Source organism: Taeniopygia guttata, chromosome 31 (genome assembly GCF_048771995.1).
Source record: "Taeniopygia guttata chromosome 31, bTaeGut7.mat, whole genome shotgun sequence".
Classification (NCBI taxonomy): Eukaryota; Metazoa; Chordata; class Aves; order Passeriformes; family Estrildidae; genus Taeniopygia; species Taeniopygia guttata.
The window spans coordinates 1,325,785-1,350,215 of record NC_133056.1 but is presented as its reverse complement, the minus strand read 5'-3'; the positions used below and the strand labels follow the sequence as shown (position 1 = coordinate 1,350,215).

At 62.1% G+C, this 24,431-nt stretch overlaps 3 protein-coding genes across 6 annotated transcripts; 2 read left to right on the top strand and 1 right to left on the bottom strand.

Moving 5' to 3' along the window:
- Positions 1-77: 77 nt before the first annotated feature.
- On the bottom strand, positions 78-2,796 carry ZBTB3 (zinc finger and BTB domain containing 3). Its single transcript, XM_030260721.4, has 2 exons — positions 2,694-2,796; positions 78-1,596 (listed from the first exon to the last, which is right to left on the bottom strand). The coding sequence occupies exons 1-2, from the start codon at positions 2,768-2,770 to the stop codon at positions 492-494; spliced, it is 1,182 nt and encodes a 393-aa protein (XP_030116581.4). The 5' UTR covers positions 2,771-2,796; the 3' UTR covers positions 78-491.
- Positions 2,797-3,209: 413 nt separating this feature from the next.
- Positions 3,210-18,188, top strand: GANAB (glucosidase II alpha subunit). 4 transcript variants are annotated; one of them, XM_041711999.2, is made up of 25 exons: positions 3,210-3,314; positions 4,398-4,487; positions 4,576-4,684; positions 5,158-5,285; positions 5,713-5,892; positions 6,730-6,783; positions 7,207-7,291; positions 7,403-7,487; positions 7,573-7,669; positions 8,070-8,250; positions 8,928-9,048; positions 9,544-9,779; positions 10,337-10,463; positions 10,712-10,791; positions 11,248-11,391; positions 12,057-12,153; positions 12,255-12,356; positions 12,753-12,996; positions 13,313-13,377; positions 13,500-13,576; positions 13,656-13,730; positions 14,229-14,342; positions 14,738-14,850; positions 16,698-16,798; positions 17,327-18,188. In XM_041711999.2, exons 1-25 carry the CDS (start codon positions 3,238-3,240, stop codon positions 17,434-17,436), a joined length of 2,892 nt encoding a protein of 963 aa, XP_041567933.2. In that variant the 5' UTR covers positions 3,210-3,237; the 3' UTR covers positions 17,437-18,188. The 4 variants fall into 4 exon arrangements, with proteins under 4 accessions (XP_041567933.2, XP_041567932.2, XP_041567934.2 ...); XM_041711998.2 differs by having other exon boundaries at positions 8,895-9,048; XM_041712000.2 differs by lacking the exon at positions 6,730-6,783 and having other exon boundaries at positions 8,895-9,048.
- A 158-nt stretch (positions 18,189-18,346) lies between these two features.
- Positions 18,347-24,015, top strand: B3GAT3 (beta-1,3-glucuronyltransferase 3). The gene is made up of 5 exons (XM_072920169.1): positions 18,347-18,778; positions 19,263-19,377; positions 19,728-20,058; positions 21,420-21,710; positions 23,767-24,015. The coding sequence occupies exons 1-5, from the start codon at positions 18,697-18,699 to the stop codon at positions 23,863-23,865; spliced, it is 918 nt and encodes a 305-aa protein (XP_072776270.1). The 5' UTR covers positions 18,347-18,696; the 3' UTR covers positions 23,866-24,015.
- Positions 24,016-24,431: the final 416 nt, after the last annotated feature.

Genomic DNA, 24,431 nt, shown 5'->3' with positions numbered 1-24,431 from the left:
TGGGGGGGACTGGGATGGACTGGGGCAACACCGGGGTCCTCCCAGGCGCCAGGGGGCGCTGCCAAGGGGCGGAGTCATGCGATGCCACGCCCATTTATTCTCCGCCCACCGCCCGCGTCCAGCGTCGCCTTATTCGCGCGTGACCCCCGTACACCCGCCCGAGGCCACGCCCCCTCGGGGCCACGCCCCTCCGGTTCCCCCCGGGGCGGGGTCGCGGTCCCGGGGGTCCCGCTCCCCGCGGGTGTCACCATCCCGGGGTCCCGGCCCAGGCAGCCGCTGCCGCCCCAGGGATCCCGCTCAGGGCGCGTGTCCCAGTCCCGGTGGCGCAGCACGGTACAGGTGTCGCAGTCCCGGTGCCCCGGTGGCAGCAGGCATCCCCGTCCCGGTGTCCACGGCCAGAGCAGTTGTCCCCATCCCGGTGTCCCCGTCCGAGCCCCGCCGCCGGCTCGGCTCGGCTCGGTCCATCCCGGTTCCCCGGGCGGCCGCGGCGGTCAGGGCGGGTTGTCGCCGTCGCGGGCGGGGTCGCGGGGCCCGCGGGCGGGCCCGCCGTGGCTGTGCGCCTTGCGGACGTGCCGGTACAGGTCCCCGGACTGCGTGTAGGAGCGCAGGCAGTGGCGGCACTCGTAGGGCCGCTCGCGGGTGTGCACGGTGGCGTGGCGCCGCAGCGTGTACGAGCACGAGAACGTCTTCCCGCAGGTCGGGCACGTCGGGGCCTCCTCGGCGAACAGCCCGAAACCCCCGCGGGGCTCCAGCGGCGCCAGGAACAGCGGCTCCCGCAGCCCCCCCAGCGCCGGGGCCAGCGCCGCCCCCTCCCCAAATCCCGCCGCTCGGCCCGGGGCAGGCGGCGGCGGCGGCGGCGGAGGAGGAGCAGGAGGGGGAGCGGCGGGGCGGCGGACGCCGTCGGGCTCCTCGTCCGAGATCACGATGGCCTCGGCCTTGATGGCAGCGGCGGGGCCGGGGGGCGCGACCCAGGGACCCCCGCCCGCGGACGGGGCGGCGGCTCCGGGTCCCGGCGCGGCCTCGCAGGAGCTGCTGGGGCTGGGCGGGGGTCGCTCGCCGCCCACACCGGGCTGGGTCGTGTCGGCCGCGTCCACCAGCGGCGGCTCCGGCGGCGTCCCCGCGTCGCCCGGCGGGGGCTGCAGCGGCGGCTGCGGCGGCGGCTGCGGCGGGGCCGGGCTGGCGGCGTCCTCCTCCCGCTTGGTGCTGTCGGCCTCGGCCGGGCCCCGCGCCTGCAGCTTCTTCTTGCACAGCTTGACCACGTCGTTCATGTGCAGGTAGCTGGCGGCGGCCAGCACGTCCTCCAGCGGGGCGGCCAGCGCCAGCCGCCCCTCGTACATGAACTCCAGCAGCAGCGCGAAGGCGGGCGCCGTGACGATGTCGCTGTTGAGGGCCACCACGGCGCCCCGCGCCCCGCCCGCGCCGCCCGGCTCGGCGTAGCACAGGTGGAAGAAGGAGCTGCAGGCGGCCAGCACGGCCCGGTGCGCCGGGAAGGGCGCGGTGCCCACCAGCACCGTGCAGTCGCACAGGATCCCCCGGGAGCGCTGCTCCCGCAGCCCCCGCAGCAGCTGCCGGCTGTGCTCGGGGAACTCCATCGGGCTGGGGAAAAACGGGGAAATAAACGGGGAAAATGGGCAATCAGTGCTGGGGGAACTCCATCGGGCTGGGGAAAAACGGGGAAATAAACGGGGAAAATGGGCAATCAGTGCTGGGGGAACTCCATCGGGCTGGGGAAAAACGGGGAAATAAACGGGGAAAATGGGCAATCAGTGCTGGGGGAACTCCATCGGGCTGGGGAAAAACGGGGAAATAAACAGGGGAAATGGGCAATCAGTGCTTGGGGAACTCCATCGGGCTGCGGGGAATGGAGGAAATGGGGAAATAAATGGGGAAAATGGGCAATCAGTGCTGGGGGAACTCCATCGGGCTGCAGGGAATGGAGGAAATGGGGAAATAAATGGGGAAAATGGGCAATCAGTGCTTGGGGAACTCCATCGGGCTGCAGGGAATGGAGGAAATGGGGAAATAAATGGGGGAAAATGGGGAAATAAACAGGGAAAACGGGGGGGGAAATGGGGAAATAAACTGGGGAAATGGGCAATCAGTGCTTGGGGAACTCCATCGGGCTGCTGAGAGAAAATGGGGAAAACCCAGGGAAAATGGGTGCTCAGTGCTCCGGGAACTCAATCGGGATCGGGGGGTTCGAAAATGGGGGGAAATGGGGAAAAACGGGGATCAGAGCGGGATCAAAGCGCAGGGAACCCCATCGGGGTGGGGGTGCTGGAACTGGGGGGGGAACGGGAGCAGTTCGGGGTTCTGGTGGGCTGAGGGGGGAATGGGGCCAAGGAAAAGCGGGGTCCGGGATCCCGGGGGGTGGAGGGGCCACACGGGCAGGAGCTGGGCCAGCCAGGCAATCCCAGTGCGGCTCAGCCCATCCCAGTATGGCCCAGTTCCAGCCCAGTCCATCCCAGTTCATCCCAGTCCCATCCCAGTTCATCCCAGTCCCATCCCAGTTCATCCCAGTCTGGCCCTGTGACCCATTGGGTCCCAGTCAATCCTACAGGGGCCCGTCCCAGTCAATCCCAGCCCGGCCCCACGAGTCCCGCTCGGCCCCAGTCCAGCCCGGTCGGTCCCAGTCTGTCCCAGTTTGTCCCAGTTTGTCCCAGATCCCCCCCAGCGCCCCCGGCCCCGCTCACCACAAAGCCGCGGCCTGCCTACGCCCCGCCTCCCCGCGCTGATTGGCGGCCCCGGAGTGCCGCCACTCCGCTCTCATTGGTTAATCAACCTGTCCCTCAATATGACCGGGCAAAGCTGTGCCAGAAACGTTGGTTGATTGGCCGCGGTTGCCGCCACTCAGGAATCCGCGCTGCTGGTTGGCTCTTCGGAAAGGACGGGCCGCGGTCGCCAGGGAGGTGGTTGCCATGAGCGCGGAGGCGGGGGGTTGCCACGGAAGCCCTAGGGGGCGGGGCACCGTCTGGAAGCAGTATTCTGATTGGACAAAACAGTGTGTCACTCAGCGTTCCCGCGCTTTCATTGGGTTTCCGTCCTGCCCTCACGCTGCGTTCACACCTCTTTCCCGAGCCGCGCTCTGATTGGGTTGTGTTTCCGTCGCTCAAGCCTCGCGCGCGAATCACAACACGAGGAGGGCGGGGCCTACGTCTCCCCGGGAACCAGGTAAGGCGGGAACCCCGCGGGAGGGCGTGGCCAGGGCGGGGCGGAGGGCGTGGCCGTTTGCAGCCAATGGGGGGCGGCTGCGTCGGGCCGGGGGGCGGGGTCAAGGGTCAGGCCGGATCCAAGATGGCGGCGGCGCTGGGGCGGTGAGCGCGCGCCAGCGGCCCGACCCCCCCCCACCCCCCACGGGACCCCCAAAGTCACCCCCGACCCCCCCACGGGACCTTCCCGCCCCAAACCCCCCCCCGGGACCCCCCGGCCGGGCCTTGAGCGCCCGAGACCCCCCCAAATCCTCGGGCCCGGGCTGCGGCCCAGCCCCCCCCCAGCCCCCCACACACCCCCGACCCCCCCCAGCCCCTGTGGGACCCTCCCTCCCAAATTCCCCCGCGACCCCCCCGAAATCTGCTCTGTGACCCCCCCCCGTGTCCCCCCTGCTGTCTCTGGGTGCCGGTGGGGGTGTCCCTGTGGGTTTGGGGGGAGTCCCTGTGCTCCCCCCGCGGGTTTGGGGGGGGGTCCCTACCCCAGCTTTTACCCTCCCAATGCCCCCCCGTGTCCCCTCCGCTGGTTTTTGGGATGCGTGCCCCCACAGATGTCATTTGGGGGATCTGGAGCCCCCCGTTCTCAGCTGAAGTGTTTTTTGGGGGGGGGGCCCTGTGCCCCCCGCCTCCATGTTCGGGGGTCCCTGCTGCCCCCCCTAATGATTTTGGGGCTATCTGACCCCCCCTTGCCCACCTGAAGGGGGATTTGGGGTGTCCCGGTGTTCCCCCGTGGGTTTGGGGGGGGTCTCCCGCTGGTTTTGGGGTTCCCCGGTGGGTTTGGGGGAGGTCTCTGGGTGGTTTCAGGGTTCTGACCCCCTCAGATGGGATTTGGGGGGGGTCTCCCCTGGTTTCGGGGTGCTGACCCCCTCCGTGCCCTCAGGTGTGTTTTGGGGGGGTCTCTCTCCCCGTTTTCGGGGTGCTGACCCCCCGTGCTGGATCTGGGGGGTCTCTCTCCCCGTTTTCGGGGCGCTGACCCCCCGTGCTGGATGTGGGGGGTCTCTCTCCCTGTTTTCGGGGTGCTGACCCCCCCGTGCTGGATCTGGGGGGTCTCTCTCCCCGTTTTCGGGGTGCTGACCCCCCGTGCTGGATCTGGGGGGTCTCTCTCCCCGTTTTCGGGGTGCTGACTCCCCCGTGCTGGATCTGGGGGGTCTCTCTCCCCGTTTTTGGGGCGCTGACCCCCTGTGCCCCCAGGTGGCCGCTCTGGCTGACCCTGTGCCTCGGGGCCTCGCTCGCCGTTGACCGCAGCAACTTCAAGAGCTGCGAGCAGAGCGGCTTCTGCAGGTGTGGGGCTGGGGGGGCACAGCCGGGGGGGGTTTGGGGGGCTCGGCCCAGGGGGTCACTCAGGGCACCCCTCCCTGTGCCCCCCCAGGCGGCAGCGGCGGATCCAGCCCGGGAACTCCCCGTACCGGGCGCTGCTGGAGTCGCTGCAGCTCGGCCCCGACGTGGCCACCATCCAGCTGGTCAACGAGGTCACCCAGGTGAGGGGACACGGGGACACTGGGGGGTCCCAGGTGTCCCTGTGCCCAGCTGGCCTTGTCCCTGTCCCCCCCTGTGCAGGTGTCGCTGCTGCGGGAGGCGTGGGGGCCCCCAGGTGCCACTGTCCCTGTGTCCCCTGCCTCAGGTGCCACTGTCCCCGTGTCCCCAGCCCCAGGTGACAATTCCCAGCCCCAGGTGACAATCCCCAGCCCCAGGTGACAATCCCCAGGCCCAGGTGACAGTTCCCAGCCCCAGGTGCCAATTCCCAACCCCAGGTGACAGTTCCCAGCCCCAGGTGACAGTTCCCAGCCCCAAGTGCCGATTCCCAGCCCCAGGTGACAGTTCCCAGCCCCAGGTGACAGTTCCCAGCCCCAGGTGCCAATTCCCAGCCCCAAGTGCCGATTCCCAGCCCCAGGTGACAGTTCCCAGCCCCAGGTGACAATCCCAGCCCCAGGTGCCACCTCTGTCCCCACAGGTGCCGCTGCTGCTGGAGCTGTGGGGGCTCACCGGGAACGTGACGCGCCTGCGCATCCAGGAGCTGTCCCCGCTGCGGCCCCGCTACCGTGTGCCCGACGTGCTGCTGGGGGATCCGCCTGCCGAGAGGTGAGGGGACATGGGGACACTGCCAGTGGGACACAGGGACACTGCCACCCATCCCCTATGGCTGCTGGGGGAGCCGCCTGCCGAGAGGTGAGGGGACATGGGGACAGGGGACACAGGGACACTGCCACCCATCCCCTATGGCTACTTGGGGAACCGCCTGCCGAGAGGTGAGGGGACATGGGGACAGAGACAAGCCCTGATTGCTGCTGGGGGAGACACTTGCTGAGAGATGAGGGGACATGGGGACACAGGAGGAGGTCAGAGCCACCCCCTAGGGGACAGGGGACACTGCCACCCCCGATGGCCGCTGTCCCCAGGCCATGGCCCGGACACCCCGGAGCTGCCCCGGGGTGGCAGTTGTGGCACTCTGGGGTGCCCTGGGGCAGTGACAAAGCCCTGGGATGGTGACAAACCCCACTGTCCCCAGGCTGGAGGTGACAGGCCGTGACGAGGGGACCCTGGAGCTGTCCCTGGGCCCCGGGGGCCACCGGCTGCTGGTGACGGAGCGGCCGTTCCGCCTGGACCTGCTGCGGCAGCGGGAGCTGCTCTGCAGCGTCAACGCCCGCGGCCTCCTCGTCTTCGAGCACCAGCGGCGCCGCCGGGACTCGTGAGTGACCGGGAACCCCAAAAAACCTTCAGAAAACCTTCAAAGCACTAAAAAAACCTTAAAAAGCGCTCAAAAAACCTTCAAAATCCTGAAAAAAACCTCTCAAAATATCTTCAAAATCTTAAAAAACGCTTTCAAAAAGCCCTCAAAAAACCTTCAAAATCCCCAAAAAAACCTTCAAAGAACTTTCAAAAATATTCTAAAAAAAATCCCTTAAAAAACTCTCAAAAACCTTCAAAATCCTAAAAAAAAACCTTCAAAAAACTCTCAAAAATTTTCACAATCCCAAAAAAACCCTCAAAAATGCTCAAAAATCTTCCAAATCCCCACACAATTCCTAAGAAAACCCCCAAAAACCTTCAAAACTTTCAAAAAAACCCATTAAAAAATCCTTCAAAAACTTTCAAAACTTCCAAAGAAAACCCTAAAAAACACTCAAAAACCTTCAAAAACCCCCCAAAAACTCCCTAAAAAAACTCTAAAAAACCTTCAAAATCCTGAAAAAAAACACTCAAAAAACCCTCAAAAACCTTCAAAATCCCAATAAAAAAACCTCAAAATTCTTCAAAACACTCAAAAAAACCCCAAAACTTTAAAAAAAAACCTGGAAAAAAAAAACCCCAACGAAAAAATCCTCAAAAAAGGCTCCCAAAATTCTCCAAAAAACCCTAAAAAAAAAAACCCCAAATCCCCCCTGAGGGCTCAGGGTGGGGCGGGGGGTGTCCCCTGAAGCGCAGAGGGGGTCTGGGGTGGCCCCCCCAGCCCAGGGGGGTCCCCGCGGGCCGGGGGGGCCGCGCTGACTCTCTGTGTTTCTGTTTTGGTGCCCCCCACCCCCAGTCTGGCGGATAAAGTTAGTTCTGTGTGGGATAAGATCAAGAGCCTTTTCCGTAGGTAAATCCATGGAATCGCCGCCGTCCCTGCGCCCCCAAACCCCCCCAGATCCCCCCTCAAAAAGGGATTTCCCCCCCCTCAGCACGGTGGGAGGGGGTAGGAGAAGCTGGGGGGCTTTAAATCCCCCCAAAAAAGGGGAGTAGGAGCAGCTTGGGGGGGGTTGTTGGGGCCCCCAGAATTGGGGAGGGGGCTGGAGTAGCTGGAGGGGGGGGTCTCTGCCTCCCCCCTCCCCAAATTGAAGGGTCAGGTGTAGCTAGGGGGGGTCTGTGCACCCCAAAAATGAGGAGATCCCCTCCACACACCAGGAGAGGGCAGGAGCAGCTGAGGGTCCTGGTCCCCCCAAAATTCGGGGTCTTGGGGGTGCCCCTTGTCCCTGTCACCCCCCCCCCCTTTGGGGCACCCCAGGACCCCAAATTCCCACAGGGACCCCCCCAAGGACCCCCCAGGCGAGGAGGGGGCGGCGCAGGAGGGGCCCGAGGATGGAGCTGGCAGCACCCAGAGTGACAAGGTGACAAGGACGGGAGGGGGACACTGGGATGGGACACCCCAAATTAAACCCTCCCCCTCTTTTTTGGGGAGAGGGGTCCCCCCATTCCTGACAGGATTTGTCCCCCCCCAGCCTGCGGAGCCGCCGGCAGAGCCCGAGGAGGAGCCGGGGGCGTGGGAGGAGACGTTCAAGACGCACACGGACAGCAAACCCTACGGTGGGGACAACTGGGGACACTTGGGGACAGCAGGGGGGGACACGGGGGGATCCCTGTGACCCCCCCACCCCACCCCTCCCTGCAGGACCCACCTCAGTGGGGCTGGATTTCTCCCTGCCCGGATTCGAGCACGTGTACGGCATCCCCGAGCACGCCGAGAGCCTGCGGCTGCGCCCCACCGAGTGAGCGGGGACACTGGGGACATCGGGGACACCATGGGGATGTTGGGGACACCACGGGGACATTGGGGTGACACAGAGATGGGGACAACACGGGAACACGGAGATGTGGGGGTACAGGAGTGAGATGAGGGGGATGGTGGCACTGAGGGGGTGGTGTCACCGTGGGAGGATAGGAACACTGTGGGGTGACGGTGACAGTGACAGTGACAGCAGCGGGGTGGCAGTGACAGCGATGCTGTGTGGGGGTGGCAGTGATGGTGACAGTGACATCCTGGGTGTGTCCCTGAGCCCACCCTCGTGTACCAGATGTCCCCTGGGGGGGTGACCCATAGAGCCTGTACACCCCTGGGGTGTGTCCTTGTCCCTCTGGCAGTGTCCCTGACTGTCCCCGTGTCCCCAGGGGGGGTGACCCGTACCGCCTGTACAACCTGGACGTGTTCCAGTACGAGGTGTTCACGCCCATGGCTCTGTACGGCTCGGTGCCGCTGCTGCTCGCCCACCGGCCCCGCCTCAGCCTCGGCATCTTCTGGCTCAACGCCGCTGAGACCTGGGTGGACATCGGCTCCAACACGGCCGGGAAGGTCCAGCAGGGGCATCTGGGGGGGTTTGGGGGAGCTTTTGGGGGTCCTGGCTGGGTTTGGGGGTCCTGGGTGGACATCGGCTCCAACACGGCCGGGAAGGTCCAGCAGGGAGGTCTCGGGGGGTTTGGGGGAGGTTTGGGGGGTCCTGGCTGGGTTTGGGGGTCCTGGGTGGACATCGGCTCCAACACGGCCGGGAAGGTCCAGCAGGGGCATCTGGGGGGGTTTGGGGGAGGTTTTGGGGGGGTCCTGGCTGGGTTTGGGGGTCCTGAGTGGACATCGGCTCCAACACGGCTGGGAAGGTCCAGCAGGGAGGTCTCGGGGGGTTTGGGGGGTCTTGGCTGGGTTTGGGGGAGGTTTGAGGAGGTTTGGGATCGTTTGGGGGAGGTTTGGGGGTTCTGGGTGGGTTTTGGGGTTCCCGGGGGGGGCTCCAACACTGCTGGAAAGATCCAAGAGGGGGATTTGGGGGGTTCTGGAGGGGATTTAGGGGGTCTAGGGTCTCTGAGGGGCCAAGACCAGGGTGGACATCAGCTGTAACACCTCTGGGAAAGTCCGAGAGGGGGATTTGGGGTGGTCTGGAGGGTTTGGGGTGCGTCTAGTTATCTCAGTGGGCATTGGGGGTTGCTGACCCCTTGTCCCACCCCCAGACCCTTTTTGGGAAGCTCCTGGATTACATGCAGGGGGGGGGTGAGACCCCCCAGACCGAGGTGCGCTGGATGTCCGAGAGCGGCGTCATCGACGTTTTCCTGTTGCTGGGGCCGCGGCCCGCCGATGTCACTGCCCAGTACGGGAGACTGACCGGTACGGGCTGCTGGGGACACTGGGGACACTGGGATGGGGACAGGGACAGCAGTGCAGGGACCTGACCGGTACGGGCCACTGGGGACACTGGGATGGTGACAGGGACACCAGTACAGAGCCCTGATTGGTACAGGACACTGGGGACACTGTGAATTTTTCTCCTTCAACCCCATTCCTATTTGCAGAGGGATTTTTGGGGGATTTCTCAACTTTAATGTTGCCCAGTTTCTGTTTGTATAGTTACTTTTAAAGAATTTCTGCCCCATTTTCACTTTTAGAGTCCTTTTCAGAGGATTCCCACCTCATTCCCACTTTTAGGGTTGTTTTCAGAGGATTCCCACCCCATCACAACTTCTAGGATTATTTTCAGGGCATTTCCACCATGCCCCGGTTTTTAGGATTATTTTAGGGGATCTCTCCCATCTGGCTGTGTCCCATGCCCATTTTTAGGGCTGTTTTGGGGGAATTTCACCCCTGTTCCCACCCCTTGCCCAGGCACGCAGGCGCTGCCCCCGCTCTTCTCCCTGGGCTACCACCAGAGCCGCTGGAATTACCAGGATGAGGCGGACGTGGAGGCCGTGGAGAGGGGATTTGAGGAGCACGAGCTGCCCCTGGACGTGCTCTGGCTGGACATCGAGCACGCCGACGGCAAGCGCTACTTCACCTGGGACCCTGCAAAATTCCCCAACCCTCGGGGCATGCTGGAGCGCCTGGCGGCCCGGAAACGCAGGGTGGGGATGTGAATGGGATTGAAATTGGGAATGGGGTGGGATTTGGATTGGGATAAGATCCTGCAGAATTCCCAAAGCTCCTGGAACAGCTGGCAGCCCAGAAATGCAGGGTGGGAATGAGAGGGGGAATGGGATTGAGTTCAGGAGAAGGAAAAGGAGCGGGTTTGGAGTGGGTTTGGGGTCGGTTGGGAATGGGATTGGGAACAGGAATGGGACTGGGGTGGGAAGTGGGGTTCGGGATAGATTTGAATGGGGATGGGATAGAGAATGGGGTCAGGAGCAGGATGGGGGATAGGAAATGGGAAATGGGGCTGGAGTCAGAGCAGGAATGGGCTGGACATTGGGATTTGGATTAGGATCAGGAATGGAAACTGGAATTAGCGTTCCCTCTTCCCAAGCAGTGACAGCGGGGACCCCACAAAGGCACTTTGGGATTATTCTGGGTGGTTTTTTGTCCGGGATTGGGATGGGAATTGGGGAATTTGGAAACGTTCCCTTGGTTACTGCTCCCCTGGCCACTGCCCGGTGGTCACTCACTGCTGGACACTGCCCCACAGATGGTCAGCATCGTGGACCCACACATCAAGGTGGACGGGGGGTACCGGGTGCACACGGAGCTGCGGGCGCGAGGCCTCTACGTCAAAACCAAGGACGGCAACGACTACGAGGGCTGGTGCTGGCCTGGTCAGTGGGGCTGGGGGGGATCTGGGGGGTCCTCGAGGGGTTTTAGGGAATTTTCTGGGGGTTTTGGGGGCTCCTGAAGGGATTTTGGGGGGGGGTCTTGGGGTGCTAGGGGAGTACCACATCAAGACTGAGGATGGCAGCGGCTACAAAGGCTGGTGTTGGTCCAGTCAGTGGGGCTGGGGGGGATTTTGGGGTGGTTTTGAGGTCTCCAGGGGGGTCACAAGCCGCCCACCCCCCGTGCCCCCCAGGCTCTTCGGCGTACCCCGACTTCACGAACCCCGAGATGCGCGAGTGGTGGGCGAACATGTTTGCCTTCGACCAGTATGAGGTGGGGACTCCCCAAAATCTCTGTCAGACCCCCCCCCCATATTTCTGCCAGACCCCCCAGAGCCCACCTTCAAAGCATTCCCAGAACCCTGGGACCCCCCCCCAAATTCCCCTCTTCACCCTTTTCCTCCTCACACCATCCTCCTCTTGGAGAATCCCCCCGTCTTTTTAGGGGGGATTTTGGGGAACCCCTTGGCACTTACAGAATCCCTCCCATATTTTTGGGGTTTCCCTGTTGATTGTTTGGGCTTTCCTGAGCCCAAAGCCCTCCCTAGTTTTAGAAGATCCCCACAAATCCCTCCCCACCCCTTTCTCCCTCACACCCTTTCCCCTCAGTGCCTTTCTGGAGACCCCACCTTGGCTTTCCGCCCTGATTTTGGGGATCGCCTGGGAGGGTTTTAGAACCCTCCCCCCCACATATTTTTGGGGTCCCCCCGCTGAACTTGGGCTCCCTCAGGGTTCCACGGAGGCGCTGTACACGTGGAATGACATGAACGAGCCGTCAGTGTTCAGTGGCCCTGAGGTGACGATGCACAAGGACGCGCGGCACTTCGGGGGCTGGGAGCACCGCGAGCTGCACAACATCTACGGGCTCTACGTGGTGAGACCCCCCGAAAAACCCACAGGGACACCCCCAAAACCCCACAAGGACCCCAAAACCATCCCGATCTCCCAGAGCCACCCAAACTCCTCAGGGACCCTCCCCTAAACCTTGGGCAGTTTGGGGGCTGGGAGCATCTGTGGGCTCTGTATGGTGAGACCGCCCCCCAAATCCCCTGGGACCCCCCCACCAAATCCCCTGAGAGGCCCTTAAATCCTCACAGGGACACCCCCAAAACTTCTGAAGGAGCCCCAAAAAAATTCCAACCTCCCAGAGCCCCCCAAACCTCTTTAGGACTCTCACCCCTTTTGGGCCCCTCCAGTTCCCCATTAATTTCCCCCCAAATCCCTTCAGAGCCCTCAAACCCATTCAGGACCCACCCAAACCCCTTCAGGCTCCTCCAAACCCCTTTTAGGCTGCCCCAACCCCCCTTTAGAACCCTCCAAATCCTTTTTAGGCCCCCCCAAACACCCCTTTAGGACCCCTCAAACCCCTTTATGAGCCCCCAAACTGCTCTAAACCCCCCGCAAACCCCGTTTAGGCTCCTCAAACACCCTTTAGGACCCCCCCAAACCCTCTCCATTTTGGCTTCATTTCCCCCAAACCCCTTTAGCCCCCTTTGGGGTCGGGTTTGGAGTGGCTGACCCCGTTTTCCCCGTTCCCAGCACAAGGCCACGGCCGAGGGGCTGATCCGGCGCTCTGGGGGGCGGCTCCGGCCCTTCGTGCTCAGCCGCGCCTTCTTCGCCGGCTCCCAGCGCTACGGTGAGGCATGGGGGGAAATCCCGGGATTTTGGGCAAATCCTGGAATTTGTGGGGGGTCCAGGATTGAGGGGAACCCCCCCTGGCCCCCCGAAACCCCCCAGGTGCGGTTTGGACTGGGGACAACACGGCCGACTGGGAGCACCTGCGGATCTCCATCCCCATGTGCCTGAGCTTCGGGCTGGCCGGGCTGGCTTTCTGCGGGGGTGAGCCAAACTGGGAGTACTGGGAATGCTGGGAATGCTGGGAATGCTGGGATTGGGGTCAGGGATAGGGATATGGGATAGGGAATGGGGTCAGGGATTGGGATATGGGATAGGGAATGGGGTCAGGGATAGGATTGGAGCTGGGATCTGGAATGGGAATGGAACCAGGGCTGGGATCAAGATCAGGAGGGGGTTTGAGATCAGGATGAGGATTGGGATCTGGGTCAGTCCAGGATCTAGGATTAGAGCTGGGACAGGGATTAGGAATGGGATCAGGACTGGGGCCAGGATTGGGATTAGGACCAGGATTGAGACCAGGATTGGGATCAGGGCCAGCACCAGGACCAGGAGCAGACTCAGGACCCGGGCTCACTGCCACCCCTGCCCCGTTGGCAGCGGACGTGGGCGGCTTTTTCCAGAACCCGGGCCCGGAGCTGCAGGTGCGCTGGTACCAGGCCGGGGCGTTCCAGCCCTTCTTCCGCGCCCACGCCCACCTGGACACGGCGCGGCGCGAGCCGTGGCTGCTGAGCCCCGAGCACCTGGCGCTGGTCAGGGCCGCGCTGCGGCGCCGCTACGCCCTGCTCCCGACGTGGTACACGGCCTTCTACCACTGCCACCGCCAGGGCATCCCCGTCATGAGGTGTGCCACCCCAAAAACCCCAAATCCACCCTAAAAACCCCAAATCCACAGCAGAAACCCCAAATTCATCCCTAAAATCTACCTGGGTAACCCCCAGCCCATCCAGGATAACCCCAAATCCCCTGAACCCAAACCTCTGACCCCAAACCGCCCCTGTCCTAAACCCCTACCCCCAAACCCTGATGACTCCAAATTCCTGACCTCAGACACCCTGACCCCAAAACACCCCCAAACCCCCTGACCCCAAATCCCCCTAATCCGAAACCCCCAAAATGCCCCCAGATCCCCCTGACCCCAAACCCCACTCTCCCCCCAGGCCCCTGTGGATGGAATTCCCGGATGACCCCCACACCTTCGCCATGGATGACCAGTACCTGCTCGGTGAGGGGGAGTCCCTGACCCTTTTTAGGGTCCCTGACTCCCTTTCTGGGGTCCTTGACCCCTTTTAGGATCCCTTTTGGGGTCATTTTTGGGGTTTCCCCTTGCTGACCCCTGTCCCCCAGACCGGGTGCTCCTGGTGCACCCTGTGACGGAGCCGGGCGCCCGCGGGGTCAACGTGTACCTGCCTGGGGAGGGAGAGGTGAGTGAGCGCTTTTGGGGTGAATTTTAGGGTTTTCCTGGGGTGCAGGACCCCCCTGAACCCTAAATTTCACCCCTAGGTCTGGTACAATGACGAGACCCACGAGCAGCACCGGGCGCCCCAGACCCTCTATGTGCCAGTCACCCTCAGCACTGTGGGTTTTTTGGGGGGGCTCAAGGGGTTTGGGGGGGATGCTGGGACCCCAAAATCCCCATGAGACCCTAAAACTGCCCTTGGAACCCCCAAAATTCCCCCTGGACACCCCAAAATCCTCCCCTGATCTCCCTCTTCCCGCATGGGGAGTGTGGTGCCCATCACTCTCAGCACCCTGAGTTGTTTTGGGGGAGCTCAAGGGGTGTGTGGAGGGGTTTGGGACTCCAAAAACTCCCTGGAGACCCCAGAACTTCCATGGTGACCCCAAAATCCCTTTGGAGACGCCAAAAACCTCCTGGATTCCCCTAGATCCCTGTGTTCCAATGCGGGGGGCGTGATAGTGGTCAGAATCATCTCACGCTCTGGGGGTGACCTGGGGAATTTGGGGTTTTTCTGGGCAGGATTTGGGGGGATTTGGGGTTTTTTAATGGGGTTTTTGGGGGAATTTGGGGTTTTTTAATGGTGTTTTTGGGGTGCTGACCCCCCCATGGCCCCCCAGATCCCAGTGTTCCAGCGAGGGGGAACGGTGATCCCACGCCAGGACCGGCCTCGCCGCTCCACCGAGGCCATGAAGGGCGACCCCTTCACCCTCTACGTGGCCCTGAGCCCCCAGGTGAGTTTAGGGACCCCAAAAACCCCCACCAGGAACACCAAAACCTCCCCAGACCTCTCCCAGGTGAGTACAGGCACCCCAAAACCTCCACCAGGAACCCCAAAACCTTCCCAGACTCCTCCCAGGTGAGTGCAGGGACCCTAGATTCCCCTCAGGGTCCCCAAAACCCCCCCCAGACACTTCCCAGGTGAGGGTGGGAACCCCAAAACCCCTACCAGGAACCCTGAAACCCCCCCAGATCCCTCCTAGCTGAATGCAGGGACCCTGAATCTCCCTTCAGGGACCCCAAAAACTCTCCCTGGGACCCCCAGAAACCCTCTGAGACACCTCCAGACCCCTCATTTGCCCTCCAAATCGCTCTTGGGACCCCTCCCCAAACCTCTTTTATCCCCCAGGGCACGGCGCAGGGGGATCTGTACGTGGATGATGGGGTCAGCTTCGACTACGCCACCAAAAATGCATTCCTGCACAGGCACTTCCACTTTGCCAATGGCACCCTCACTTCCAGGTACCCAAAATATCCTAAAGTATTCCAAAAACCCTGCCTGAAACAGCCCCAGGGTAACCTGACTGCCAGCTACCCAAAAATCTCCTAAAATAGCCTGAAAACTGCCCTAAAAAAACCTCCCAGGCAGGTACACAAAGCATCCCAAAAACAAAGGGGAAAAAGGGCAGGAAACGTGAGAGGAGAAAAAGGGCGGGAAAATGTGAGGGGAAAAAAGGGCGGGAAAACGTGAGGGGACAAAAACGGCAGGAAAACGTGAGGGTAAAAGGGCGGGAAAACGTGAGGGGGAAAAAGGGCGGGAAAACGTGAGGGGAAAAAAGGGCGGGAAAACGTGAGGGGGAAAAAGGGCGGGAAAACGTGAGGGGAAAAAAGGGCGGGAAAACGTGAGGGAAAAAAAGGGCAGGAAAACGTGAGGGGGAAAAAGGGCGGGAAACGTGAGGGGAGAAAAAAGGCGGGAAAATGTGAGGGGACAAAAAGAGCGGGAAAACGTGAGGGGAGAAAAAGGGCGGGAAAACGTGAGGGGACAAAAAGGGCGGGAAAATGTGAGGGAAGAAAAAGGGCGGGAAAACGTGAGGGGACAAAAAGGGCGGGAAAACATTAGGGGACAAAAAGAGTGGGAAAACATGAGGGGAGAAAAAGGGCGGGAAAATGTGAGGGGAGAAAAAGGGCGGGAAACACGAGGGGAGAAAAAGGGCGGGAAAACGTGAGGGGAAAAAAGGGCGGGAAAACATGAGGGGAGAAAAAGGGCGGGAAAATGTGAGGGAAGAAAAAGGGCGGGAAAACGTGAGGGGAAAAAAGGGCGGGAAACGTGAAGGGAGAAAAAGGGCGGGAAAATGTGAGGGAAGAAAAAGGGCGGGAAAACGTGAGGGGACAAAAAGGGCGGGAAAACATTAGGGGACAAAAAGAGTGGGAAAACATGAGGGGAGAAAAAGGGCGGGAAAATGTGAGGGGAGAAAAAGGGCGGGAAACACGAGGGGAGAAAAAGGGCGGGAAAACGTGAGGGGAAAAAAGGGCGGGAAAACATGAGGGGAGAAAAAGGGCGGGAAAACATGAGGGGAGAAAAAAGGCGGGAAAATGTGAGGGGACAAAAAGAGCGGGAAAACGTGAGGGGAGAAAAAGGGCGGGAAAACGTGAGGGGACAAAAAGGGCGGGAAACATGAGGGAAGAAAAAGGGCGGGAAAACGTGAGGGGAAAAAAGGGCGGGAAAACATGAGGGGAGAAAAAGGGCGGGAAAATGTGAGGGAAGAAAAAGGGCGGGAAAACGTGAGGGGACAAAAAAGGGCGGGAAACATGAGGGAAGAAAAAGGGCGGGAAAACGTGAGGGGAAAAAAGGGCGGGAAACGTGAGGGGAGAAAAAGAGCGGGAAATGTGAGGGGACAAAAAAAGGCGGGAAACATGAGGGGAGAAAAAGGGAGGGAAATGTGAGGGGAGAAAAAGGGTGGGAAACAGGAGGGAAAAAAGCAGCCCAAAAATTCCCCCAAATACTGAAAAATACCTCTCAAATCCACCCCAAAACAACTCCTAGGAACCTTCATGGTCATGTACCCAAAATACTCCAAAAATGGTCCTAAAGTATCCCCAAAACAGCCCAAAAATACCCCCTAAACAGCTCCAGGCACCCTCACAGCCAGGTACACAAAAATACCCTAAAGATACCCCTGAACTGACCCCAAACACCTCCCAGGAACCTTTATGGCCACGTACCCAAAACAGTCCCAAACTATCCCAAAAATACCCCCAGGACGTCCCCAAACCCCCGTTTCTTGTGGCCCTGTCTGTGATGGGGGTGAGGGATCAGGGGAGATTTTTGGGGGGCTGTGACCCCCCAGTGACCCCTCTGTTCCCCCCAGCTCTGCTGACCCCCGCGGGTCCATGTCCAGCCCAGCCTGGCTGGAGCGAGTGGTCATCCTGGGGATCGGGCGGCCGGAGAGTGCCCTGCTGACCACACATGGTGAGAGGGGTTTGGGGGGTTTTGGGGTTTTAGGGTGGGTTTTTGGGATTTTAGGGTGGGTTTTGAGGGGGGTTTTGGGGTTTTAGGGTGGGTTTTAGGGTGGATTTTGGGGGATTTCGGAGGGGTCATCCTGGGGGTGGGGTGGCTGGAGAGCACCTGGCTCAGGATGGACAACGAGGGGTTTTGGGGAGGGGCGTGGATTTTGGGAGATCCTGAGGAGACTTTGGGATTTCTGAGGGGTTTTTGGGGTCCTTGAGGGAGGATTTGGGATCCCTGAGAAAAATTTTGTTGTCCTTGAGGGAATTTTAGGGTTTCCATGGGGAATTTGGGGTCCCAGAGGGGAATTCAAGGTCCCTAACGAAGAATTTGGGGTTTCTGAGGAGCATTTTGTGTTCTTGATGAGTTCTTGGGGTCCATGAGCTGGAGTTTTAGGATTCCTCAGAGTTTTTTACGTTCTTGATGAATTTTTGGGGTCCCTGACCCCGAATTTGGGATCCCTGACCCCGAATTCCATGTCTCCATCCGCAGACGGTTCCCAGAGCTCGCTGCATTTCCAGCACGACCCCGAGCGCTCGGTGCTGACCCTGCGGCGCCCGGGGGTCCCCATCGGGGCCGACTGGAGCATCTCCCTGCGATAATGGATGGGGGGGGGCCCCCGGACCACCCCCCCAAATTCCCTGAACCCCCGGGCCCCCCCAGAGCCCCCTGAAAACCTCAAATCCCCCCCCCAAAAAAAAAAAAACCCCGGTGGTTGCCGCTGTTTGAGGAGCCCAGAATTGGGGGTGGGGGGGGTTTGAGTCCCCCAGGATGAGGGGTGAGCCCTCCCCAAAATGAGGATTGAGCCCCCCCAAATTAGGGGTTGAGACCCCCCCCAAAATGAGGGGTCAGTACCCCCCAAAATGAGGATTGAGCCCCCCCAAATGAGGGGTCAGACCCTGCCCAAATGAGGGGTGAGACCACCCCCAAATCACAGGTTGAGCCCCTCCCCCCCCATTTTACCCCAAATTTGGGGTCTTTGAGCCCCCAAATTTAAGGTTGGGGTGTGACTTTGCTTCCCCCCCCCCAAATTACAGGGGTTAGGAGGGGTCTGAAACCCCCTAAGTTGGGGTTCCCCCCCAAAATTTGGGTGGGGGTCGTGTCGAGGAGGGGTTGGGGACCAAAGCTCTGTGTGTGCCCCCCCCACGCCCCCTCCCCTTTTTGCCTGCCCCTCCCCCAGCCCGGGAGGGTCTCGGGGGGGTTTGGGGACCCCTCCCCCCTCTTTGGGGGGGGGGGCAGAGCCGGGTCCCCCCCCCCCCGCTGCACACACAGGGGGGTTGGGGGGGGGGGAAGAGGCGCGGCGGCGCGCGGAGTTTTGATAAAACACGAAATAAAACCAAATAAAAAACGGGAATTTGGGGAATTTTGGGAATCCCGAACGGCGTTGGGGGGGGGTCGGGGGGAGGCCGGAATCTTTCTTGCGACCCCTCCACCGGAACTTTTTCATCCGCTTGAGACGGGGGGGAAGCATTGTGAGGGGGAACCGGAAGCGGCCGTCAGACCGGAAGTGCTGCCCCAGCGGAGCCTCCGCGCCCCCGAAAGCGGCACCGGCCCCGCCCCCCCCACACCGGGACCCCCCCCTCACACCGGGACCCCTCTCGACCCCTCCTCAGGGACCCCCGGCAGGGCCAGAAAACCCCCGGATGCCCCCCGGGGCTGAGCCGGCAGCAGCGCCACGTCCGCACTGGAAGTGAACGGGAACTGGGAATGAACTGGGGGGGACTGGGACTGGCTGGGGGCAACTGGGAGCACTGGGAAGAGTCCCTGTAGACCCCTGAGGGGGAGGATGTGAAAGCGGGACCCCCTGAACGCCCCCGGGACCCCCTGAGCACCCCCAGGACCCCCCCCGGGACTCCCCCGCGATGCGGCTGCGGCTCAGGAACGTTTTCCTCGTTTATTTCGTCGTGTCGCTCGTGGGGCTCTTCTGCGCCCTGCGGGAGCTCGGTGAGGGCCGGGGGGGTCTGGGGACGATTTTGGGGGGATTTGAGGGGGTCTGAGGGGATTTAGGGTGGATTTTGGGGGTCCTTGGGTGGCTTTTGGGGGCCCCAGGGTGGGTTTGGGGGGGGTCCCTGAGACCCCTGGGTAGATTTGGGGTGGGTTTGGGGGTCCCTGGGTGGGTTTGGGGGTCCCTGGTTTAATTTGGGGTGGGCTTGGGGGTCTCTGTTTTTATTTGGGGTGGATTTGGGGGTCCCTGGGTGGATTTGGGGAGGATTTTGGGGTCTCTGGGTGGATTTGGGGAGGATTTTGGGGTCTCTGGGTGGATTTGGGGGTCTCTGGGTGGATTTGGGGAGGATTTTGGGGTCTCTGGGTGGATTTGGGGGTCTCTGGGTGGATTTGGGGAGGATTTTGGGGTCTCTGGGTGGATTTGGGGGTCTCTGGGTGGATTTGGGGAGGATTTTGGGGGTCCCTGACGCCCCCTCTCCCCCAGGCCGGCCCTGTCCCTGCCCCCCCCCCGAGCCCGAGCGGCGCCGGGGCCGCTCCGGGGGGGTCTCGGGGGGGGAGGGGCTGCCCCCGATCTACGTGGTGACCCCGACCTACGCCAGGTGAGCCCCCAGACCCATTTCACTCCCCCAGTGGCCCTGAGCCCCCTGCCCCCCACCCCCGGGACCCCCAGACCCATTTTAACCCCTCTATTGCCCCCCTCAGACCCATTTTAACTTCCCCATTGCCACCCAGGCTGCCCCCAGACCCATTTTAACCCCCCTGAGCCACTCCCAGACCCATTTTAACCCCCCCATCGCCCCCAGACCGCTGCAGAAGGCAGAACTGCCACAACCCCCAGCCCCATTTACCCCACTTAACCCAACCTGAGCCCCCTCCCCCGAACCCCCCCGACCCCCCGGGACCCCTGGGCCACCCTCAGCCCCACTCGAACCCTCCCGTGCCCCCCCAGGCCGGTGCAGAAGGCGGAGCTGGTGCGCCTGTCCCAGACCCTGCTCCACGTCCCCGCCCTGCACTGGGTGGTGGTGGAGGACGCCGCCGCCCCCTCGGCGCTGGTGGGGGGGGTCCTGGCGGCCTCGGGGGTCTCCTTCACCCACCTGAGCGCCGAGACCCCCCCTGAGCTGCGGGGGGGCCCCGGGGCCCCGTCCTGGCTGTTCCCGCGCGGGGCCGAGCAGCGGAACCGGGCCCTGCGCTGGCTGCGGGACACGCGCCGCCCCGACGAGCCCGGCGTCGTCTACTTCGCCGACGATGACAACACCTACAGCCTGCGGCTCTTCGAGGAGGTGCGAGAAATCCCCGGGAAAGCCCCGAAAAACATGCAAAAATCTACCAAAAAATCTGAAAATCCCCCAAAAAATCCCACCCGAGAAAGTCCAAACTCACCCAAAATGGTTCAATTCCCCTATAAACCCCTCTAAATCCCCTACAAACACCAATTCCCCCCATTTTTTTCCCATTTATTCCAATTTTTCCCCATTTTCCCCCATTTTTTGCCCCCCAGATGCGCAGCACCCGCAGCGTGTGCATCTGGCCCATGGGGCTGGTGGGAATCCCCTATAAATCCCCTATAAAACCCTATTTTTCCCCATTTTTCCCCCATTTCTCCCCCCAGATGCGCAGCACCCGTGGCGTGTCCGTCTGGCCCGTGGGGCTGGTGTGACATGCCCTATAAATCCCCTATGAAACCCCATTTTTTTCCCATTTTTCCCGTTTTTTCCCCCATTTCTGCCCCCAGATACGCAGCACCCGTGGCGTGTCCGTCTGGCCCGTGGGGCTGGTGGGAATCCCCTATAAATCCCCTATAAAACCCGATTTTCCCCCATTTTTCCCCCATTTCTCCCCCCAGATGCGCAGCACCCGTGGTGTGTCCGTCTGGCCCGTGGGGCTGGTGTGACATGCCCTATAAATCCCCTATAAAACCTCATTTTTTCCCATTTTTCCCTGTTTTCCCCCCATTTCTCCCCCCAGATGCGCAGCACCCACGTCATGTCTGTCTGGCCTGTGGGGCTGGTGGAAAATCCCCTATAAATCCCCTATAAAACCCCATTTTTTCCCATTTTTCCCTGTTTTTCCCCCATTTCTGCCCCTAGATGCGCAGCACCTGTGGCGTGTCGGTCTGGTCCGTGAGGCTGGTGTGACATGCCCTATAAATCCCCTATAAAACCTCATTTTTTCCCATTTTTCCCGTTTTTTCCCCCATTTCTGCCCCCAGATGCGCAGCACCCGTGGCGTGTCGGTCTGGCCCGTGGGGCTGGTGTGACATGCCCTATAAATCCCCTATAAAACCCCATTTTTCCCCATTTTTCCCCCATTTCTGCCCCCAGATGCGCAGCACCCGTGGCGTGTCGGTCTGGCCCGTGGGGCTGGTGGGAATCCCCTATAAATCCCCTATAAAACCCCATTTTTCCCCATTTTCCCCCATTTCTCCCCCCAGATGTGCAGCACCCACGGCGTGTCGGTCTGGCCCATGGGGCTGGTGGGAATCCCCTATAAAACCCCATTTTTCCCCATTTTCCCCCATTTCTGCCCCCAGATGCGCAGCACCCATGGCGTGTCCGTCTGACCCGTGGGGCTGGTGGGAATCCCCTATAAATCCCCTATAAAACCCTATTTTTCCCCATTTTTCCCCCATTTCTCCCCCCAGATGCGCAGCACCCGTGGCGTGTCGGTCTGGCCCGTGGGGCTGGTGGGGGGCCTGCGGCTGGAGCGGCCGCTGGTGGCGGGGGGCCGCGTGGTCGGCTTCCACACGGGCTGGCGGCCGGAGCGGCCGTTCCCGCTGGACATGGCCGGCTTCGCCGTGGGGCTGCGCCTGCTGCTCGCCCACCCCCGCGCCCGCTTCGACCCCCGCGCCGAGAGGGGATTCCTGGAGAGCTCCTTCCTGGGGGGGCTGGTGACCCCCGGGCAGCTGGAGCCACGGGCCGACAACTGCACCCAGGTGAGGGTCTGGGGGGGTTTGGGGGAGTTTTGGGGGTGTTTTGGAGGGTTTTGGGGGGTTTTGGGGGGGTTTGGGGGGCTTTGGCGGCTGGTAACCCCCGGGCAGCTGGAGCCACGGGCCGACAACTGCACCCAGGTGGGGGTCTGGGGGGTTTTGGGGGATTTTGGGCGGTTTGGGGGTCTTTGGGGGCTGGTGACCCCTGGCCAGCTGGAGCCACAGGCTGATAACTGCAACCAGGTCAGGGCTTGGGGCGTTTTGGGGGGTTTTTGGGGGTTTTGGGGGTTTTGGGGGGCTTTGGGGGCTGGTAAACCCCGGGCAGCTGGAGCCACGGGCCGATAACGGCACCCAGGTGGGGGTTTGGGGGGGGGTTTGGGGGGTTTTGGGGGTCTTTGGGGGGTTTTGGGGGCTGGTAAACCCTGGGCAGCTGGAGCCACGGGCTGACAACTGCACCCAGGTGGGGGTTTGGGGGGTTTTGGGGGGTTTGGGGGGTTTTGGGGGGCTTTGGGGGCTGGTGACCCCCGGGCAGCTGGAGCCACGGGCCGACAACTGCACCCAGGTGGGGGTCTGGGGGGTTTTGGGCAGTTTTGGGGGGCTTTGGGGGCTGGTGACCCCCAGGCAGCTGGAGCCACAGGCCAACAACAGCACCCAGGTGAGGGTTTCGGGGGTTTTGGGGAGTTTTGGGCAGTTTGGGGGTTTTTGGGGGCTGGTAACCCCTGGGCAGCTGGAGCCACAGGCCAACAACAGCATCCAGGTGGGGGTTTGGGGGGTTTTGGGGGGCTTTGGGGGGCTTTGGGGGGCTTTGGGGGCTGGTGACCCCCGGCCAGCTGGAGCCACAGGCTGATAACTGCACCCAGGTGGGGGTTTTGGGGGGTTTTGGGCAGTTTGGGGGTCTTTGGGGGCCAGTGACCCCCGGGCAGCTGGAGCCACAGGCCAACAACAGCACCCAGGTGGGGGTTTGGGGGGGTTTTGGGGTGTTTTGGGGGGGTTTTGGGGGCCAGTAACCCCCGGGCAGCTGGAGCCACAGGCCAACAACTGCACCCAGGTGGGGGTCTGGGGGGTTTTGGGGGCTTTTGGGGGGGTTTGGGGGGTTTTGGGCGGTTTGGGGATTTTGGAGGCTGGTAACCCCCAGGCAGCTGGAGCCATGGGCTGACAACTGCACCCAGGTGGGGGTCTGGGGGGTTTTGGGGGGTTTGGGGGGTTTTGGGGGGCTTTGGGGGCTGGTGACCCCCGGGCAGCTGGAGCCATGGGCCGACAACTGCACCCAGGTGGGGTTTTGGGGGGGTTTTGGGCAGTTTTGGGGGCTTTTGGGGGGCTTTGGGGGCTGGTAAACCCCGGGCAGCTGGAGCCACGGGCTGACAACTGCACCCAGGTGGGGGTCTGGGGGGTTTTGGGGGGGTATGGAGAGTTTTGGGGGGGTTTGGGGGGTTTTGGGGGGCTTTGGGGGCTGGTGACCCCCGGGCAGCAGGAGCCATGGGCCGACAGCTGCAACCAGGTGGGGGTTTGGGGGGTTTTGGGGAGTTTTGGGCAGTTTAGGGGTTTTTGGGGGCTAGTAACCCCCGGACAGCTGGAGCCACGGGCTGACAACTGCACCCAGGTGGGGGTCTGGGGGGTTTTGGGGGGGTTTGGGGCATTTTGGGAGGCTTTGGGGGCTGGTAAACCCCAGGCAGCTGGAGCCACGGGCCGACAACAGCACCCAGGTGGGGGTTTGGGGGGTTTTGGGGGGGTTTTGGGCAGTTTGGGGGGGTTTTGGGGGGGTTTGGGGGCTGGTAACCCCTGGGCAGCTGGAACCACGGACCGCCAACTGCACCCAGGTGGGGGTCTGGGGGGTTTTTGGGGTGTTCTGGGGGATTTTGGGGGGTCTGGGGGCTCATGACCCCTGCCCAGCTGGAGGCAGAGGTGTGTAACTACACCCGGGGGAGGGTTTGGGGTGATTTAGGTCTGATTTTGGGGTGTTTTGGGGCGCAGTTGCTGGTGTGGCACGCAGGATGATTTTGGGGTGATTTCAGGGTGATTTAGGGCCGATTTTGGGGTGTTTTTGGGGTGTTTTGGGGCGCAGGTGCTGGTGTGGCACACGCGCACCGAGAAGCCGAAGCTGCGCCAGGAGGAGCAGCTGCAGCGCCAGGGCCGGGGCTCTGACCCTGACATCGAGGTTTAGGGGGGGCCCCAAACCCCCCCGGGACCCCCCAAAACCCCCCGGGGACCCCCCGGGACCCCTCAGACCTTTATTTATCGCCAGGACCCCCCCGTTTTTTGGGGGACCCCCCCTGGTTCCCTTCTGTGCAATAAATGCTCCCTCCCAGCCTCATCTGTGCTTTTTGGGGGGGTCTTGATTTGGGGAGGGGGTCACCCCGAGTTTTGGGGGACCCCAACACGGTGGGGGGAAGTGGGGGGGGTTGGATCTCGATTTGGCGGGGGGTCACCCTGAATTTTGGGGACCCAAAGACGGTGTGGGGGCAGTGGGGGGGTTGTGGTCGCCCCCCGATTTTAGGGGGCAGCGTTGCACTGAGGACCCCGGTGGGATTTTGAGGAGGGGTCCCACAAGAGTTTGGGGGGGCAGGAACCCCCCCAAATGTTTGGGGGGGGTCACACCTTCTCTTATTTCAGGGGGGGGCCCCAAACGGGGCCAATTTTGGGGTATCCCCGTTGTACTGGGGGGCTCTGCAGCCCCCTCCCACCACCCTGATTTTGGGGGTCTCGCCCCCCCCTCCATTTCGGGGTGTC

Bases quoted from the DNA above. Each gene is read 5' to 3' on its own strand.
- GANAB (XM_041711998.2), top strand. From the start codon at position 3,238: ATGGGGGGCGGCTGCGTCGGGCCGGGGGGCGGGGTCAAGGGTCAGGCC. The intron at 12,997-13,312 runs GTGTGCCACCCC...CTCTCCCCCCAG, and splicing joins CAGGGCATCCCCGTCATGAG to GCCCCTGTGGATGGAATTCC. The intron at 14,851-16,697 runs GTACCCAAAATA...TGTTCCCCCCAG, and splicing joins AATGGCACCCTCACTTCCAG to CTCTGCTGACCCCCGCGGGT.
- B3GAT3 (XM_072920169.1), top strand. From the start codon at position 18,697: ATGCGGCTGCGGCTCAGGAACGTTTTCCTCGTTTATTTCGTCGTGTCG. The intron at 19,378-19,727 runs GTGAGCCCCCAG...GTGCCCCCCCAG, and splicing joins GTGACCCCGACCTACGCCAG to GCCGGTGCAGAAGGCGGAGC. The intron at 21,711-23,766 runs GTGAGGGTCTGG...TTTGGGGCGCAG, and splicing joins GGGCCGACAACTGCACCCAG to GTGCTGGTGTGGCACACGCG.
- ZBTB3 (XM_030260721.4), bottom strand. From the start codon at position 2,770: ATGAGAGCGGAGTGGCGGCACTCCGGGGCCGCCAATCAGCGCGGGGAG. The intron at 1,597-2,693 runs GTGAGCGGGGCC...GTTTTTCCCCAG, and splicing joins AGGCAGGCCGCGGCTTTGTG to CCCGATGGAGTTCCCCGAGC.